The following is a 19,925-nucleotide window of genomic DNA, read 5'->3' on the forward strand; positions in this document are numbered from 1 at the left end:
AGACTGGAATTGAACCGGGGTCCCTGCCGCTGTGAGGCAGCAGTGCTAAAACCACTGTGCCATCGTGCCGCCCTAATGTGGTCAAAAGTGTGGTCAAAGAAGTAGGTTTGATAGAGGGAGAAAGAGGTGGCGCTCACTACATGTGACTAATTGTACACAAAGTGAGTTACACATGTGGGCAATGCAAGTTTGCTTGTTCGTGTTTAATACAGTCGAATATTACTGGGACCAGTGAATCAGCCCCTCTGCGAGGTAGTGAGCTCTGTACAGTGACACATTTTGAGCCTCACGATGTTTGATGCAGACGACTGTCACTTGATATGATTCTGATGAATATAATGTTCCACTTCAGCCTTAGCCCACGCACTCTGACGGTCTTCAGTGATGCAACACGGAAACATATGTCTCACCTCTTCCCCCATTTCCTGTCTGCTTGCAGCCTCCAATCAGTTCCAGTCAATCCTACTTGCAAGTAATTCGTTTTACGGGAAGGAATTGACTAAATATTCTTTGTAATGCATCACCTGTCCCTTTTGATGATTGCTATCAAATGCTGACCTATTGTCAGTTCTGGAATGTTCCCCAAATCTACCAATAGAATATAGAACAGTACAGGAACAGGCCCTTCGGCCCACGATGTTGTGCCAAACATAACGCCAAATTAAACTAACCCCTCCTGCCTGCCTTTGGTCCATATCCCTCTATTCGTTGCATATTCATGTGCTTATCTAAAAGCCCCTTAAATGCCCCTATCGTATCTGCCTCCACCACCAACCCTGGCAACGCGTTCCAGACACCTACCACTCTCTGTGTAAAAAAACTTGCCCCTCGCATCTCCCTCTCACCTTAAGTACATTGCCCCGTAGTATTAGACATTTCAACTCTGGGAAAAAGATTCTGATTGTCAACCCTATCTGTGCCTCTCATAATTTTATAGACTTCTATCAGGTCTCCCCTCAGCCTCCGTCGCTCCAGAGAAAACAACCCTAGTTTGTCCAGCCTCTCCTTATAGCTCATACCCTCTAACCCAGGCAGCTTCCTGGTAAACCTCTTCTGCACCCACTCCAAAGCCTCCACATCCTTCCTGTAATGTGGCGACCAGAATTGAAATCAGTACTCTTAAGTGTGGCCTAATCAAAGTTTTATAAGGCTGCAACATGACTTTTGTACTCAATGCCCCAACCAATAAAAGCAAGCCTTCTTTGCCACTCTATCTACTTGTGCGATCACTTTCAGGGAACTATGGACATGAATCCCAAGATCCCTCAATACTTCCAAGATACTAAGCCATTAGCCTTTGGAGAGTGCATGGTACATACATAGCTTATGGAGACATCCAAACTCCACTCTCGAACTTCACATCGTAAAGACATAGAAGTGTCATTAATTCTGACTCCCTGTTCCATGCTGAGCATAGCGCTAATACTCAAGGCTGTACTTGACACGAAAATTAATGTCTTACACTAGTTAAGCAAATGGCTCTCAAAGGGCAATTGAGAGTTATACCACCCTGTAGAACTTGGGATAAATGATGTGATGTCATCCTGCATTCCCTCTGTTCCATCTTGTTCATCATTCACTGACTTTTATTCAAGGCCGGAGGAAAAGGGAGGAGGGGATGAAAGGTCTGACTCGCTGTCCCTGTGGAGAGACAATCTGAATGTGTGCCATTTTGTGAGGCAATGGAATGTCTAATGTTGTCTGTTGGAAGGCTGGGATATTGTTAAATGTAGGCCACACTCCACAATCCCTCCATGCCCTCTCCCAGCAGCAATGGGGCAATGCCAAAAAGCCAAGCGGTGCTTTCCGCTCAGTTGTTGGTGCCAGGGTGCGTGTTTTCCACACTGTTTCTCAATCAAATAGATTTATTTCAGACTGGTTAGGAATGCTGCCTCTGTCTTTTTAAATGCTGAGATTTTTGGCCCCATTTAACTTCCAGTTTACGAAAAGAGTAATAAATATGTTTTCCACATTTTTATACCGAGCAAATGTCAAGTTCTGTGGAATTTTTATTCACATTGCTGCGGGGGGCACTTAGAAGCATAAAGATCAAGAATCTCTGATTTACAAGACCCTGTCATGTCCCCAATCACTTACTGATATTTTCTTCCCTTTTCATCTTGCTCTCTGTCACTTGCGCTCTCTGTCACTCGCGCTCTCTGTCACTCGCGCTCTCTGTCACTCGCTCTCTCTGTCACTCGCTCTCTCTGTCACTCGCTCTCTCTGTCACTCGCTCTCTCTGTCACTCGCGCTCTCTGTCACTCGCTCTCTGTCACTCGCTCTCTCTGTCACTCGCTCTCTCTGTCACTCGCGCTCTCTGTCACTCACTCTCTCTGTCACTCGCTCTCTCTGTCACTCGCTCTCTCTGTCACTCGCGCTCTCTGTCACTCGCTCTCTCTGTCACTCGCTCTCTCTGTCACTCGCGCTCTCTGTCACTCGCTCTCTCTGTCACTCGCTCTCTCTGTCACTCGCTCTCTCTGTCACTCACTCTCTCTGTCACTCGCTCTCTCTGTCTCGTGCGCTCTCTGTCACTCACTCTCTCTGTCACTCGCTCTCTCTGTCACTCGCTCTCTCTGTCTCGCGCGCTCTCTGTCACTCGCTCTCTCTGTCACTCGCTCTCTCTGTCTCTCGCTCTCTATCTCTGTCTCTTTCTGTTTCTCTCCCTTGCTCTGTTTCTTTCTTTCTGTCTCTCTCTGTCTCATTCTGTTTCTCTCTGTTTCTGTCTCTCTCTCTGTCTCTCTCTCTCTGTTCCTCTCTCTCTGTCCCTCTCTCCCTTTCTCTGTCTCTCTCGCCTTTTGTCTCTCTGTCTCTGTCTCTCTCTCTCTCTCTCCCTCACTCTCTCTCTGTTTCTTTCCCTCTCTCTGTCTATCTACCACTCACCAGCTGTTTCCAGAACATCGTTGTGTAGGGTTTCTTACCATCTTTATACCACTCCAGGCATTAGCTATCCTGTATTTAGTCCAATTCTGACAGGGCAGAGTTCCAGCTGCAGCCCCTGTCACTTGACCCTTTCAGTGCATGACCCCTCTGCCAAATCTCTGCTCCCTTACGAAAGCCTAATGACCCATTTTATCTCATCCAGGTCAAAGTTCGTGACCTCGTGTCAGCTTTTCCAATTGTGCCTAACTGTCCTCACAAGACTGCTCAGTCACTAAACCTGGCATTACGCCAGCCTTGTGGTTCATCCCCCGCCTTCTCCATGTTGACCTAATGCCAGTGTGATTCAGGGCTGTCCACAGCACTCTGGTCTCGATGTAAACAGTGTGGCCATCCTGTTTGGGTATGATTCCGGCAGTTTCTACATGCTCCTCACTTTGTTTACTACTGCCCCGAAGGGAGGCGACTTGCTGTAGAGGTGAAAGCTGTGGGAGCTCTCATCTCTTGAGTTAGAAGATTGTGGGTTCGAATCCTGGACTCGAGGCTTGAGCAAGTAATCCAGACAAAAAATCTGGCGCAGTGCTGAGGGAAGGCTGCACTGTCAGAGGAAATACTAATTCAGGTCTTTATTGCCCTTGCAGATGAATGTTTTGAAGAGTATTGTAGCCTTTCTGGTGTCCTGACCAATATGGGAGCGGCACGGTGGCACAGTGGTTAGCACTGCTGCCTCACAGCGCCAGGGACCCGGGTTCGATTCCGGCCTTGGGTCACTGTCTGTGCGGAGTCTGCACGTTCTCCCCGTGTCTGCGTGCATTTCCTTTGGGTGCTCCAGTTTCCTCCCATAGTCCGAAAGATGTGTGGGTTAGCTGGATTGGTCATGTTAAACTGTCCCTTAGTGTCCAAAGATGTGCAGGTTAGGTAGATTGACCCTGCTAAATTGCCCCTTAGTTGTCAAAAATGTGCAGGTTCGGTGGATTAACGTGGGGTTAGAGATTTAAAGCTTGGGTGGGAATGTTGCTGGCGCAGGCTCGATGAGCCGAATGGCCTCCTTCTGCACTGTAGGGATTCTATGTACAAAATTGTGTAGGGCCTGGATAGAGTGGGTCGGAAGGACCAATTAACTTTAGCAGAGAGAGCAGTGACTAGGGGGCATCGATTGAAAGTGGTTGGTAGAAAGAGAGAGATGAGGGGGAAAGAAATTCACTCAGAGGGTTGTAAGGATCTGAAACTCGCTGCCTCAAAGGGCAGTGGAGACAGAAAGCCTGAATTTATTAGTATTCCTTTGCAGTATGAAATGTGATACTGTGTTAAGCATTGGATCTTAATGCACGCTAGGTATTGTTACCTTTCTCTTCCAAATTTATTTGAGCTAACTTCCTTTTAATTTCATTGAAATTTGCAGTTTCCGGCAAAGTAACTTCCTATTTCTCCCAACTCTCGCCCAATTCTTACATTCGTCATCACTTCCTTGCTATTTCTGCTTATTTAGATTACCAAGGTATCAGGAAATGCGTCTCAACTGCCGTAACCTACATTGTTACGGACCAAATGTTGGCAGGTAGGCTGGCGCAGACACAATGGGCCAAATGGTCTCTCTCTCTCTCTGTGCCGCAAACTTTCTAGGATTCTACTTCTTGGAGCTTCATCCTTCAAAAGAGATTACCTGGTCGCTTATCTCATTGCTATTTATTGGATCTTGCTGTGAACACATTGGCAGCTACAATTCCCTACATCATAAACAGTGACTCCACACTTTTAATCGCCCCAAAGATTTACAGGCCGCGGAATTTTACTGTCCTGCCACGCCACGGGAATCGGACCGGGTGAGGGGCGGACAATGGGAAGCTCTCTTGACCTCGGGCAGGATTTTACGGTTTCGGGATGTAAAATCCTGCCCAGTATCTGCCTGAGAGGGACAGAAAATCCATTCAAAAGCCAGGAATTTGGGGAAAAATGGAATTTTGATATTGGCCGACCCTTCCTGTGGAAACTTGCAATTTCCTGACAGGAAACCAAGCGGAAGAGAAGCACAAAACAAAGGCGTTAGGGAGAGAGGGGTGGGGGAGGTATGGGGAGGGGGTGTATGGGTGCCAGAAATGATGTGCAAAACTCATCAGTGGTTTGAATGCAAAAGCTTCCAAGTATTCAACAAATTGGAACCAAGGCAGTGCCTTCACATAGGTTTTTTAAAGTTTATTTATTAGGGTCGTAAGTAGGCTGTCATTAACACTGCAATGAAGTTACTGTGAAAATCCCTGGTCACCACACTCCTGTTCGGGTACACTGAGGGAGAATTTAGCACGGCCAATTTACCTAACCAGCACATCTTTCGGACTGTGGGAGGAAACCGGAGCACCCGGAGGAAACCCATGCAGACACGGGGAGAATGTGCAGACTCCGCACAGTCACCCAAGCCGGGGATCAAACCCGGGTCCCTGATGCTGTGAGACAGCAGTGCCAACCACTGTGCCACCGTGCCACTCCAAAGATGAAAAAAGGTGTTAGGGAGTGAGGGATGGCGTGGAAACGGGGTGGGTATCTGGTGCCAGATGTGATGTGCAAAACTCAACGTAACATCAGTGGTTTGAATGCAAAGTTTCCAAATTTCCAACGAATTGGAACCAAAGCAATGCCTTCACAAACATGGATGTGTGTGCATGTTCTGGGCATGTTCTGCCTCACAGCACCAGGGACCCGGCTTGGGCCACTGTCTGTGTGGAGTTTGCACATTCTCCCTGTGTCTGCATGGGTTTCCTCCAGGTGCTCCGGCTTCCTCTCACAGTCCAAAAATATGCTGGTTAGGTGGATTGGCCATGCTAAATTGACCTTAGTGTCAGGGGGATTAGCAGGGTAAATATGTGGGGTTACGGGATAGGGCCTGGGTGGGATTGTTGTTGGTTTACCGATGCCCATGAAACCATTGTCAATTGTCTGAAAAACCCATCTGGTTCACTCATGTCCTTTAGAGAAGGAAATCTGCCGTCCTTACCCGGTCTGGCCTCCAGAGCCACAGCAGTGTGGTTGACAAAGATGTGCGGGTTAGGTGGATTAGCTGTCCTAAATTGCCCCTTAGTGTCAGGGGGATTAGCTGGGGAAATATGTGGGGTTACGGGGATATAGCTTGGGTGGGAGCGTGGCCGGTGCAGACTCGATGGGCCGAATGGCCTCCTTCTGCGCTGTAGGGATTCTATGATCCCATGATTCTAAGATATGAATTGATCACAAGTCGCTCTGACATCCGTCCGCCCAATGGCAACAATCTGGTTTCTTTACCCTTTGATTTCGTTTGCCTTTGCTCTGGTCCAATGCAAAACGGAGCTGGGCTCAGTCAGTGGTCACAGGACAAGATTGTGCATTTTGTCTCAGCGCGTCTCACTCGGGAAGTCTGTCGGTGGGAAACCTGAAGCAATTAAGCAAGCAGGAAGACGACAAATTGTCGCCAACACCCCCCCCCCACCTTCTCGTGAAGAAAAATGACAATGCTTCAAGCTGAACTTTGCCACGGTGCACAGTCACACCCATCTGAATACTTGGTAGAAAATTGTGTTCATGAGGAAGCTGTTGACGTTTTGTCATTTTGTAAAATAGGGTAGAGTTCCCCCTTTAAATAGAGCGGCATTTCCCTTTCTAAAACAAAGCGCACGCTCTCTCCCAGGCCCGTTCCTTCCTTCACACTCGAGCTCCTGGGCGCTAGAAATTCATCTCTTTAGAGGCCGTTGCGAGGGTGGGGCTGGCATGACAGGATTTCCAAGTGTCGGTCAAGCTTAGTGTCGATCACGTATTGCTCTCCAGTGCCAGAACTCTGCTTCCTGCGGTGCTGGGTTACCAGGAGGAGAGAGACCTGACCTGAGACTGAACGACCCTGTTGTTGGCAGAGGTGATGAGAGAAAAAAATATATAAAACTGCAACGTTTGTAGTTCAACCACAAAGCAGCGTTGGGGCCTGGGCACAAAATGGCCGCCTCCTGGGCTGAAATCCACCACCACCATTTTTATTTCGGGCACATTTGCCAAGACTGTATTCCCTGCGCGCTGCCGCGATTCCAGTAACCGATTTGCTTCCCGTGGATTTGGTTCTCTGTAGTCCTGCTAGGAATTTTTTATTCCAGTCACCGGGCGGGCTTTGATCTGGTTCTTGCCCTGCACACTAGATGCTGCTAAACTACTTACTAAAGGATTTCTGCTCTGTTTTCTCCCATTTCAAAGTCCAAAGATGTGCAGGTTAGGGAGAAAAGTGGGGTTTTGAGGTTAGGGCCTGGACAGGATGCTCTGTCAGAGAGTCAGTACAGACTTGATGGGTCGAATGGCCTCCTTCTGCACTGTAGGGATTCTATGATTCTATTCCATGATCTTGTGAGCCCTTCTTTTTTTAATTTGCTCATGGGATGTGACCTGTCGCTGGCTGGACCAGCATTTATTGCCCATCCCTAATTGCCCTTGAACTGAGTGGCTCCTTAGGCCATTTCAGAGGGCAGTTGAGAATCAACCACACTGCTGCGGAGTCACATGTAGGCCAGACCAGGTAAGGACGGCAGATTTCCTTCCCTAAAGGGCATGAGTGAACCAGATGGGGTTTTTCCGACAATCGACAATGGTTTCACGGTCATCATTAGACTTTTAATTCCAGATTTTGTTTTATTGAATTCAAATTTCACCATCTGGGCAGCAGGGTGGCACAGTGGTTAGCGCTGCTGTCTCACAGTGCCAGGGACCCGGGTTCATATCCGGCCGTGGGTGACCGTCTGTGTGGAGTTTGCACGTCCTCCCTCTGTGGCTGCGTGGGTTTCCGCCGGGTGCTCCGGTTTCCTCCCATTCTCCAAAGATGTGCCCGTAAGGTGGATAAGCCACAGTAAATGTGTGGGGTTATAGGGATAGGGCAAGGGAGAGGGCCTGGGTAAAATACTTTATCAGAGTCAGTGCACTTGACGGGCCAAATGGCCTCTTCTGCACAGTAGGGACTCGATGATTCAATGATGACACAGTGCTTCCAGTCTGGAGTACGCTGTCTGGAAGTGTGGTGGAGGCAGGTTCAATTAAAGCATTCAAGGGGACAGTAGATGATTAGTTCAGTGGAAGCAATGTGCAGGGGAATGGCACTGAGTCAAGGTGTTCATTTGGAGAGCCAGTGCAGACAGGATGGGCCAAATGGCCTCCTTTTGCCCTGTAACAATTCTGTGGCTTTGCTCATCCAGTTTGGAATGTGAGTTGGATCCTGCAGCTGTTCACTATGTTCCTCGTGACATTCTCTCGGGAGCCGTTGAGGTTCCTGTCTCTGTCTGCTTATGAGTAACAAACATCCCCACCCTCCGATCTCGCTGAACCCCCAGCCACACAGTGCACCTGCCACTGTCACAAGGAGTAGAATTGCAAATTGGAATACTTCAAGGAGCTAAAAATGAATTGCTGCTCAGAGTTTCACGGCTATTCTGAACAGCACAACGCCACAAATCATCTTTATATTGTGTGTGTCACTGGTTCAGGGCTGATCTCAACCAGGGCAGCACGGTGGCACAGTGGTTAGCAGTGGGGCCTCACAGCATCAGGCCCCTGGGTTCAATTCCCAGCTTGGGTCCCTGTCTGTGCGGAGTCTGCACATTCTCCCTCTGTCTGCGTGGGTTTCTTCCGGGTCCAAAAGACGTGCTGGTTTGGGTGCATTGGCCGTGCTAAATTCTCCCTCAGTGTCCCCAAACAGGCGCCGGAGTGTGGCGACTAGAGGATTTTCACAATAACTTCATTGCAGTGTTAATGTAAACCTACTTGTGACATTAATAAATAAACTTTAAACTAAAGAACCAGGGACCCGGGTTCAATTCCTGGCTTGGGTCACTGTCTCTGCGGAGTCTGCCCGTTCTCCCCGTGTCTGCGTGGGTTTCCTCCGGGAGCTCCGGTTTCCTCCCACTCTCCAAAGATGTGCGGGTTAGATGGATTGGCCATGCTAAATTGTCCCTTAGTGTCAAAAGATGTGCAGGTTTGGTGGATTGGCCATGCTAAATTGTCCCTTAGTGTCAAAAGATGTGCAGGTTAGGTGGATTGGCCATGCTAAATTGCCCCTTAGTGTCCAACGATGTGCAGGTGAGGTGGATTGGCCATGCTAAATTGCCCCTTAGTGTTCCGAGATGTGTAGATTAGGATAATTAGCCATGGTAAATGTGTGGGGTTACGAGGATAGGGGAGGGGGCCTGGGTAAGATACACTGTAGGAAGTCTCACAACACCAGGTTAAAGTCCAACAGGTTTATTTGGTAGCAAATAGTATTTGCTACCAAATAAACCTGTTGGACTTTAACCTGGTGTTGTGAGACTTCTTACTGTGTTCACCCCAGTCCAATGCCGGCATCTCCACATCTTAAGATACACTGTCAGAGAGTTATTGCAGATTGGATAGGCTGAATGGCCTCCTTCTGCACTGTATGGATTCAGTATTCAAAAGTTCCACCTGCTGTATCCTAGAGTTATAGAGTGTATAAAATGTCCCTTGGCCCTTTGGGTCTGCACCGACAATAACTACCACTGGGAAGGCTCATGATTTATTATCTCTCGCGACTCTGACACTCGCTGAAGTGTGATCTGAGCCTCACTCTAATGCTGACACTTCAGTACGTGTAGGGATACACTCCATGCAGTCTGCTCCTTCCACACACCGAGTGTCATTTGCCCTATTTTTGTTTCCATTGCTGGGGTTCTGCTCGTAATTGTGTGATAATTACCCAGAGGTTTTACTCTGAGGAAATAGGGAGAGGAATTTTATTATTTACTCTGGATTTGGTAGGTTAGCACGTGGATGTGTGATGGATGCAGGATGAGGTACAGGATGCAGACCGTTGGTTCGAAAGTTTATTTATTATTGTCACAAGTAGGCTTACATTAACACTGCAATGAAGTTACTGTGAAAATCCCCTAGTCGCCACACTCCGGCGCCTGTTCGGGTACACTGAGGGAGAATTTAGCACAGCCAATGCACCCTAATCAGCACGTCTTTCAGATCTGCACATTCTCTCCATGTCTGCGTGGGTTTCCTCCGGGTGCACCGGTTTCCTCCTGCAGTCCAAAAAACATGCTGGTGAGGTGGATTGGCCGTGCTAAATTCTTCCTCAGTGTAATCGAACAAACGCCGGAGTGTGGCGACTAGGGGATTTTCATAGTAACTTCATTGCCGTGTTAATGGAAGCCTACTTGTGACACTAATTTAAAAAAACCAACAATGTAACCAATGGCAAAATGATGCGGTGGTCAGCTGACCCAGTATAAATAGAAAGCAGATGGGGATTATAGAAAGCTTGTGTTGGCCCAGGACGTAGCCCGTGTGGTGGTGTCATGAAGTTTATTTATCAAACCTTTACTTTGATATACTTTGTGAAGTTAGTTCCGAATTTGCTTGGTACTGGAGTATCCTTACTGCCGGACGAACAATCTCAGGCCCTGGGTCGCCGGTGGGTGCGTTGACAATGGCTACCACCAATCCCACTGGCATTGACAGCAGTGAGGAGCTGCTGGCCTGTGATTGGCCAACAGCTCTTGAGAGAGGCGGGATTTCTGGCCCAGGGGTCCATGATCCCAGGGTAGGCCCCACTACCTCTGTTGCCACTTGATAGCCAAGTTCCGCACACATGAGGACGGCCTAAACCGGGATGTTGGATTTATGTCACATTATCAGTAACCCCCACAGCTTGCCCCCTGGGCTTGTAGAATCTCACTAGCTGTTCTGTCTGGAGACAATACACATCTCTTTAACCTGTGTTGAATGCTCCCTCCACCCACATTGTCTGTACCTTTAAGACCTGGCTGGTTGTAGAGATTTGCATTCTAATTAGTATTCTGTAACTTGATTTCTGTGTCTGTGCACTGTTGGAGAACAGATATCCACTCCATCTGACGAAGGAGCTGTGCTCCGAAAGCTACCAAATAAAACTGTTGGACTTTAACCTGGTGTTGTGAGACTTCTTACGCCACTTAACATGGCAGGCCTCCCCAATCCCGCAAAGGAATCAACATTGGGCTCTCTCTAGCTCTCTAGCCCACAGGCCTTAGTTGCGCCTGAATGTAATTCTGCTCCAAAACTCTGGTTACTGGGTTAAAAACGTTTAAGATTCCCCTGAGTTATTCCAGCGTGACCTTTCATCTCTGGGATGCATTTGGTGGTGAAAATATTTTTGAATGGTAATTATGTGAGTGATCAGTGGGAAGCAAGCATTTCTGGTTATCTGAGGACACAAGGCTGATGTGGGGCTTGCATGTCACAGACGGTTTATCACAGCAGAGATATCTGAAGCTCGCTCCGGAATGTTTGTGTGGATGAAAGAAGGTCGAGTTCGGGTGAGAAGGGAATCAGAGACCAACGGGGGGAAAAAAACCGAGGAGGAATTTCTGTTCCGGAGCAGTGATTCTGGACTGTTTCTTTGCTTGCACTTGTGTTGTCTAATATTCTCGCAAAAGGGCGGCACAGTGGTTAGCATCATTGCCTCACAGCGCCAGGGACCCGGGTTCAATTCCAAGCTTGGCTGACTGTGTGGAGTTTGCACATTCTCCCCGTGTCTGCGTGGATTTCCCCCGGGTGCTCCGGTTTCCCCCCCACAGTCCGAAAGCTGTGTAGGTTAGGTGGATTGGCCATGCTAAATTGTCCCTTCGTGTCCCAAAGATATGCGGGTTAGGTGGATAGGCCATGCTAAATTGCCCTTTAGTGTCAGGGGGACTAGCAGGATAAATACGTGGGGTTATGGGGATAGGGCCTGGGATTGTAGTCATTGCAGGCTCGATGGGCCGAATGGCCTCTTTCTGCATTGTAGGGATTCTATGATTATATGAAAAGTTAGCGGTTTTGTTAAAATAGCAGAGGATTTCATTGGAACCTATTCCAAATAGTATACCATTTCAAGTTATGTAGAATTCCTTATATTTTCTGATCCGTATATATGGGACATGTTGTGCTTTTAGATGTTGGCCTGGACATTCCGTTTGGGATGCCAATGATCACTTATTTAAATAAATGGCTTGCCGTTTGGAGTTGCAGTCCAGGGAAATAGTAATATATTATAAACGGTTCAGGATATTGGACAGGCGATTGAGTTCCAGCAAGTGAACTGCTGGGAAAGGCAGTAAAAAGATACACTTTAGTAGAGATGGAAGGTGTAGGGAGAAAATAAATTTGAAAGTCTATCTCATTGCTTCAAGCTGCTTTGACTTGCAGCAGCCATTTTGTACACAGTGAAAAGCTGTCGGTGTGTTTTCCCTTTGTGGAGGGGGGATCTCGGCCAAGAGGTCTGTGAAACCCATTATCCTGAGAAGTTCAGTTTAAACTGGGATCGGTGAATTGAGTCTCAGTTTAATATTTCATCCGCAACATGGCAATTCCGACTCCCGCACCCCAGTGCCTGAGCTCGCTCTGGGATTTATGTGGAAAATCTGAGGCATTCCCTCGGTGTGAGGTGACTGAGGCATTCCCTCGGTGTGAGGTGACTGAGGCGTTCCCTCGGTGTGAGGTGACTGAGGTGTTTCCTCGGTGTGAGGTGACTGAGGCGTTCCCTCGGTGTGAGGTGACTGAGGCGTTCCCTCGATGTGAGGTGACTGAGGCGTTCCCTCGGTGTGAGGTGACTGAGGCGTTCCCTCGATGTGAGGTGACTGAGGTGTTCCCTCGGTGTGAGGTAGCTGAGGCGTTCCCTCGGTATGAGGTGACTGAGGCATTCCGTCGGTGTGAGGTGACTGAGGTGTTCCCTCGGTGTGAGATGACTGAGGCGTTCCCTCGGTGTGAGATGACTGAGGCGTTCCCTCGGTATGAGGTGACTGAGGCATTCCGTCGGTGTGAGGTGACTGAGGCGTTCCTCGGTGTGAGATGACTGAGGTGTTCCCTCGGTGTGAGGTGACTGAGGCGTTCCCTCGGTGTGAGGTGACTGAGGCGTTCCCTCGGTGTGGGGTGACTGAGGCGTTCCCTCGGTGTGAGGTGACTGAGGCGTTCCCTCGGTGTGAGGTGACTGAGGCGTTCCCTCGGTGTGAGGTGACTGAGGCGTTCCCTCGGTGTGAGGTGACTGAGGCGTTCCCTCTAAATGACATGCTTTCAAACCAGGGTAGCACCATCCCAGACAAACCAGCAGAGAATCTCCTGCAGATCCATCAGTCTTCACACTTGTGTGCGTGTGAGTGTGCGTGTGAGTGTGCATGTGAGTGTGAGAGTGTGTGTGTGTGAGAGTGTGTGTGAGAGTGAATATGAGTATGTGTGAGTGTGTGTCTGTGTGAGTGTGAATGTATGTGTGTGTGTGTGAGAGTGTGTGTGTGAGAGTGTGTGTGTGAATATGAGTATGTGTGTGTGAGTGTGTGAATATGAGTATGTGTATGTGTGTGAGAGTGTGTGTCTGTGTGAGTGTGAGTGTATGTGTGTCTGTGAGAGTGTGTCTGTGAGAGTGTGTCTGTGAGAGTGTCTGTGAGAGTGTGTGTGAGTGTGTGTGTGAGAGTGTGTGTGTGTGTGAGAGTGTGTGTGTGAGAGTGTGTGTGAGAGTGTGTGTGTGTGTGAGAGTGTGTGTGTGAGAGTGTGTGTGAGAGTGTGTGTGTGAGAATGTGTGTGTGAGAGTGTGTGTGAGAGTGTGTGTGTGTGAGAGTGTGTGTGTGAGTGTGTGTGTGTGAGAATGTGTGTGTGTGAGTGTGAATATGAGTATGTGTGTGAGAGTGTGTGTCTGTGTGAGTGTGTGTGTGAGAGTGTGTGTGTGTGAGTGTGTGTGTGTGAGTGTGTGTGTGTGAGTGTGTGTGTGTGTGAGTGTGTGTGTGAGTGTGTGTGTGAGAGAGTGTGTGTGTGGTGTGTGTATTGTGTGTGTGTATTATGTGTGTGTTGTGTGTGTATACATGTATATATTCTGTATTTGTTTGCTTATAGCATTACGTTATTTCTTTTTCTCTATAACTTGGAGGGGAGAAGTATCTGACATGTCTTTCATAAAGTAGGATGGAGATGCTGACACTGTCAGTATTTGTCAGAGCCCCAGGGGCGTGCAGTGATTGCAGGAGGTCCCCCCCTCGCCACCCTCCCCCCGCCCCTGTGAGTGTGTGAGTAATTGTGGAGGCCCCCACATGTTAGATAGAAATACTTTATAATGTGTACGCGAGGCCCCGAGGAGTGTTTCACCATTCGCAGGGAACCCCGGGGCATTTTATTATTCGGGCACCCCTGAGAGCGTTTCAGTGTTTGCAGAAATCCTCAGTCAAGATGTCAGTATTTACAGGGGAGAGTGTTAATATTTGTACACGGTCCCTAAGAGTACATTAATATTGACAGGAGAATCTGAGGAATGTGTTGGTGATGCCTGGAAGTGTGCTAATATTTGCAGATGGTCTCTGGGGATAGATTAATAATGCCAGGGGGGTGGGGAGGGGGGGATCCGGATGTCGGGATGTGTAGCGGGTGTCAGCAATGTGAACAGAGACACTGCTGACATCCACACAGGGAAAACTGTAATGTCGCAGGCTAACTCTTTAAAGAAGAACCTGACTTTTCTGTTGCAGTTTTATCTGGAAGCTCGGTTTACCTGGAAAGGGGCTCGGTTGCTGAGACCACTCCTACAGTCACTGCTGATCATGATGGCATTTTACACCGGACTATCCCGTGTGTCAGACTACAGGCATCATCCATCGGACGTCCTGGTGGGGTTCCTACAAGGAGCGATAATCGCCTATTGGATTGTAAGTTGTCTCATTTATTTTTCTGATTGTACCGAGTTAAATGGGCAGCAGGGCTCAGGAATGGCCTGCTATCCCAGATTCTTCCTACTAATTGGTATTCAGTGAGTGGTGCTGGAAATTCAGCCAGTTGAACTCATGATAGCGTTTACAATTGAAAGCACTTCTGGCAGCCATTGGGCAGAATCCTCCCATCTATTACTAAGGCCCTTTCATAGAATCATAGAATCCCTACATTTGGCCCATCAAGCCTGCACCGACAACAATCCCACCCAGACCATATCTCCGTAATCCCACATATTTACCCTGCTAGTCCCCCTGACACTAAGGGGTAATTTAGCATGGCCAATCCACCTAACCTGCACATCTTTGGACACTAAGGGGCAATTTAGCATGGCCAATCCACCTAACCTGCACATCTTTGGACACTAAGGGGCAATTTAGAATGGCCAATCCACCTAACCTGCACATCTTTGGACACTAAGGGGCAATTTAGCATGGCCAATCCACCTAACCTGCACATCTTTGGACACTAAGGGCAATTTAGCATGGCCAATCCACCTAACCTGCACATCTTTGGACACTAAGGGGCAATTTAGCATGGCCAATCCACCTAACCTGCACATCTTTGGACACTAAGGGGCAATTTAGCATGGCCAATCCACCTAACCTGCACATCTTTGGACACTAAGGGGCAATTTAGCATGGCCAATCCACCTAACCTGCACATCTTTGGACACTAAGGGGCAATTTAGCATGGCCAATCCACCTAACCTGCACATCTTTGACACTAAGGGGCAATTTAGCATGGCCAATCCACCTAACCTGCACATCTTTGGACACTAAGGGGCAATTTAGCATGGCCAATCCACCTAACCTGCACATCTTTGGACACTAAGGGGCAATTTAGCATGGCCAATCCACCTAACCTGCACATCTTTGGACACTAAGGGGCAATTTAGCATGGCCAATCCACCTAACCTGCACATCTTTGGACACTAAGGGGCAATTTAGCATGGCCAATCCACCTAACCTGCACAGCTTTGGACACTAAGGGGCAATTTAGCATGGCCAATCCACCTAACCTGCACATCTTTGGACACTAAGGGGCAATTTAGCATGGCCAATCCACCTAACCTGCACATCTTTGGAGTGGAATTCCAGCACATGTGCTCATAAAAATCTCAAACTGACGCACAGGTCAACCCTCGTTACACAGACACACACACGTGCACACACCGACGTGCGCACACAGATGCGCGTACACACACACACCGATAAGCACACGTTCTCAGATACAATCTCATACACTTATACATGCACACACGGAGACTTTCTGTCACTGAAATTCGACACTTCCACTTGCACAGCTTTCGACTCAGACCTGTTCCTCATTTTCCTTTCTGTCAAAGACAAAATATTTGAATAAGAGAGTGCACCATTCGCCGGGCATCATATTTTTCAATAAAGCAAAAATATCTCTTAAAAATCTACATGGGTGAACATTTGGAGCGAGCGCTATCTATGAATACACTGATATTACAATCTAAAGAATGTTAGCAGGTTCCAGTTCGTGCCGATACTATAGATTGAAATTAAACAGCCTGTCACTTTACAATTGCATAACAATGACTCAATTCTTTGCCGAGTCTGAACCGCATAGTTTCCAATTACAAATAACTCTCTTTCACGACGGAGATATTCTGCAAATCTTTCCAGTTTCGTGGCGAACCTTACTTGACCCTGCTGCATGCCCTTACTGATTCAGGAACTATATTGCTGCAACCAGTGTAGAGGAGATGGAATTGGAAGTGGCAGCGACAGTATCTCCCTTAACAAGTCTTACACAACACGCTCGAAAGGAATTAGTTCGCACTTGGGAAGCTGGGTTCCTCTTTAGAGCACACGCCAGATCCACCAATTACCTTCCAGTTTCCTGGTAAAGAGGTTTCGTTAACAAACAGAGGGATCTGGGCGTGCAGGCACACACTTCCCTAAATGTGGCAGCACAGGTGGCCAAGGTGGTTAAGAAGGCATATGGCATGCTTGCCTTCTTCAGCCAGGGCATTGAGTACAAGAGTTGGGAAATCATGTTGCAGCTATATAAAACCTTGGTTAGGCCGCATTTGGGGTATTGCGTGCAGTTCTGGTCACCACACTACCAGAAGGACGTGGAAGCTTTGGAGAGAGTGAAAAGAAGGTTCACCAGGATGTTGCCTGGTCTCGAGGGTGTTGGCTATTAGAGGTTGAATAAACTAGGATTGTTTTCATTGGAAAGATGGAGGCTGAGGGGAGACCTGATAGAGGTCTACAAAATTATGAGAGACATAGACAGGGTGGGATAGTCAGGGGCTTTTTCCCCAGGGTGGAAGTGTCAATTACAAGGGGGCACAGGTTCAAGGTGAGAGGGGGTAAGTTTAAGGGAGATGTGCAGAGTAGTTTTTCATCATCGGTTAAGATCACACATAGGGCACCATGGTGGCACAGTGGTTAGCACTGCTGCCTCACAGCGCCAGGGATCCGGCTTCCATTCCCAGCTCGGGTCACTGTCTGTGCGGAGTCTGCATGTTCTCCCCGTGTCTGCGTGGGTTTCCCCCGGCTGCTCCAATTTCCTCCCACAGTCCGTAAGACGGACTGGTTAGGTGGATTGGCCGTGCTAAATTTCCCCTCAGTGTACCCGAACAGGCGCCGGAGTGTGGCGACTGGGGGATTTTCACAGTAACTTCATTGCGGTGTTAAGGGAAGCCTACTTGTGACGCTAATACATTTTTTAAAAACTTTAAACTTAAACACAGACGAGATTTCAATCCAGAGTATTTGAGAAATAGGCCAAAATTTCCTAGCCTTTCCTGGCAACAGGATCATCTGTTCTAGCCAAATCCCACCGCCTCCCCCCCCCCCCACGCCCCCCCAACTCCATGGGTTCCCTAGCAGCAGAGGCTGCGAACAATAGGAAAAGTTGCCAAAGGCAGCGGGACTGGAATATCTGCGGCCGCAGAACATGGTGGGGAGGGCGGGGGCTGGGGTGGGGGGCACATGGAAAATCCCACCTGTAGACATGATGTCTTTCCTCCATTTCCCAGGGTACTAAATGTGTGGAGCCGGGGAGTGCAGGGGTGTGGGGAAAGGGAAGTGATGGAGGGATGGGGGAGCCACAGGCTGAGTGGAAAATTAGGCAGGCATTCTGTTCCCAATCTAGCCTTCCCCAAAATAACTCGGGTTGGTGCCAGGAAGCTGGCACACTGGTCGATGGCATGAAATTACATACCCGCCTACCTTCATTCTCACCCCATCCGCCCATGAAATTCCTTCCACAATGTCAGGACAATACAAAAAAAAGTGTTAATTGGTTTCAGCATAATATCAGTATCTATTGTCGGTGGGGTAATGCGAGAATAATCCATTCTCCAGTGCTGTTGGCACAATAGCTGTGAATTCTTTTTGCAGAAGTTGGGAGCCGGACAATATTTTCATGTTTAATTGTGTCACAGACCCTTAAAGAATGTAGATTCCAGGCCAGTGTTGGTGTCAAGCAGTGCTCCACGTGGACCGAGTTCAGGGTCTTTTCAACGGGCTGGTCCTCTGGAGCAGAGACTGTGAGCGGAATCTTCCTATTCGGAGACTAAGTGCCATGTCAGGAACGTGGAACTCCAGAGGCAACCCCAAGCATTGTTCAGATAAATCCCGACAGCTGCATGCCATGTTTTTCCGAACGTGTTTTCACACCAGCACTGCGAAGAATCTGGCATTCGGAACGTAGGAATTAGGATCAGGAGCCGGCAAATCCAGCCCTTCGAGCCTCCTTCGCCACTCAATCAGATCATGGCTGATCTCTCCCTCGTCTCCAATCCACCTCCCCACCTGATCCCCATACCTCTTTAGCCCATTTTTATCAGAAATATATCTATCTCCTTCTTGAAACCATTCAATGATTCAGACTCCCCCGCGCTATACAAAGAACAAAGAACAATACAGCACAGGAACAGGCCCTTCGGCCCTCCAAGCCCGCGCCGCTCCCTGGTCCAAACTAGATCATTCTTTTGTATCCCTCCATTCCCACTCCGTTCATGTGGCTATCTAGATAAGTCTTAAACGTTCCCAGTGTCCCCGCCTCCACCACCTTGCCCGGCAGCGCATTCCGGCCTCTACCACCCTCTGTGTAAAATACGTCCTCTGATATCCATGTTAAACCTCCCCCCCTCATCTTGAACCTATGACCCTATGGGGCAGCGAGTTCCACAAATTCACCACCCTCTGCGAGAAGTAGTTCCTCCTCATCTCAGTTTTAAATCTTCCGCCTCTCAACCTACACCTGTGACCTCTTGTTCGAGGTTGCCCCACACGGGGAAACATTTGGTCTACATTTACTGTATCAATCCCTTTTAGTATTTTATATCCCTCAATCAGATCCTCTCTCATCCTTCTGAACTCCAGCGAGTACAAGCCCAAACTGTTTAATCTCTCCTCACGCGTCAACCCCTTCATCCCCGGAATCAATCTGGTGAACCTTCTCTGAACTGCCTCCAACACCACCACACCCTTCCTCAAATAAGGAGGCCAAAACTGGTCATGTGGGGCTCTGGGCCTTCCTATTAACAGGAAGCGAATGAGGTTCACCCAACCTGCCATGGTGGGTACTAGCAGAAGATTCCATTGTAAATTCACGCCAGCGGGAAACTGATTTCTCAGCCCCCCCCCCCCCCCTGCTGTGCCTGCCATCGAACATACCAGCGAGGGGGAGGGGGGGCTTGGGAGAATTCCACCTGTGTCTATCTACATCAAAAGGAATTGTCAGTATTTACAACTTTAAGATTCTCCACTGGCAAATGCCGATTTTCTTGTATTTGATTTGATTTATTATTGTCACATGTATTGGGATACTTCCTTCACGCTATACAAGACAAAGCATACCATTCATAGAGAACATAGGAGAGAAGGAAAGGAGAGAGTGCAGAATGTAGTGTTACAGTCATAGCTAGGGTGTAGAGAAAGGTCAACTTAACGCGAGGTAGGTCCATTCAAAAGTCTGACAGCAGCAGGGAAGAAGCTGTTCTTGAGTCGGTTGGTACGTGACCTCAGACTTTTGTATCCTTTTCCCGATGGAAGAAGGTGGAAGAGAGAATGCCCGGGTGCGTGGGGTCCTCGATTATGCTGACGGCTTTTCCGAGGCAGCGGGAAGTGTAGACAGAGTCAATGGATGGGAGGCTGGTTTGAGTGATGGACTGGGCTTCGTTCATGACCCTTTGTAGTTTTTTGCGGTCTTGGCCAGAGCAGGAGAGATCCCAAGCTGTGATACATCCAAACAGGATGCTATCTATGGTGTATCTGTAAAGGTTGGTGAGAGTCGTAGCGGACATGCCGAATTTCCTCAGCCTCCTGAGAAAGTAGAAG

At 48.4% G+C, this 19,925-nt stretch overlaps 1 protein-coding gene across 1 annotated transcript in view; it reads left to right on the top strand.

The window, feature by feature from the left end:
* The window catches only part of LOC144507689 (phospholipid phosphatase 3-like), a 102,826-nt gene that overhangs the window by 76,813 nt on the left and 6,088 nt on the right, over positions 1–19,925 (top strand). Inside the window, exon 5 of the mRNA XM_078234880.1 lies at positions 14,361–14,537. Coding sequence (XP_078091006.1) covers positions 14,361–14,537 — 177 coding nt within the window. The remainder of the gene's footprint in view (positions 1–14,360; positions 14,538–19,925) is intronic.

This window comes from Mustelus asterias, chromosome 19 (genome assembly GCF_964213995.1).
Source record: "Mustelus asterias chromosome 19, sMusAst1.hap1.1, whole genome shotgun sequence".
Classification (NCBI taxonomy): Eukaryota; Metazoa; Chordata; class Chondrichthyes; order Carcharhiniformes; family Triakidae; genus Mustelus; species Mustelus asterias.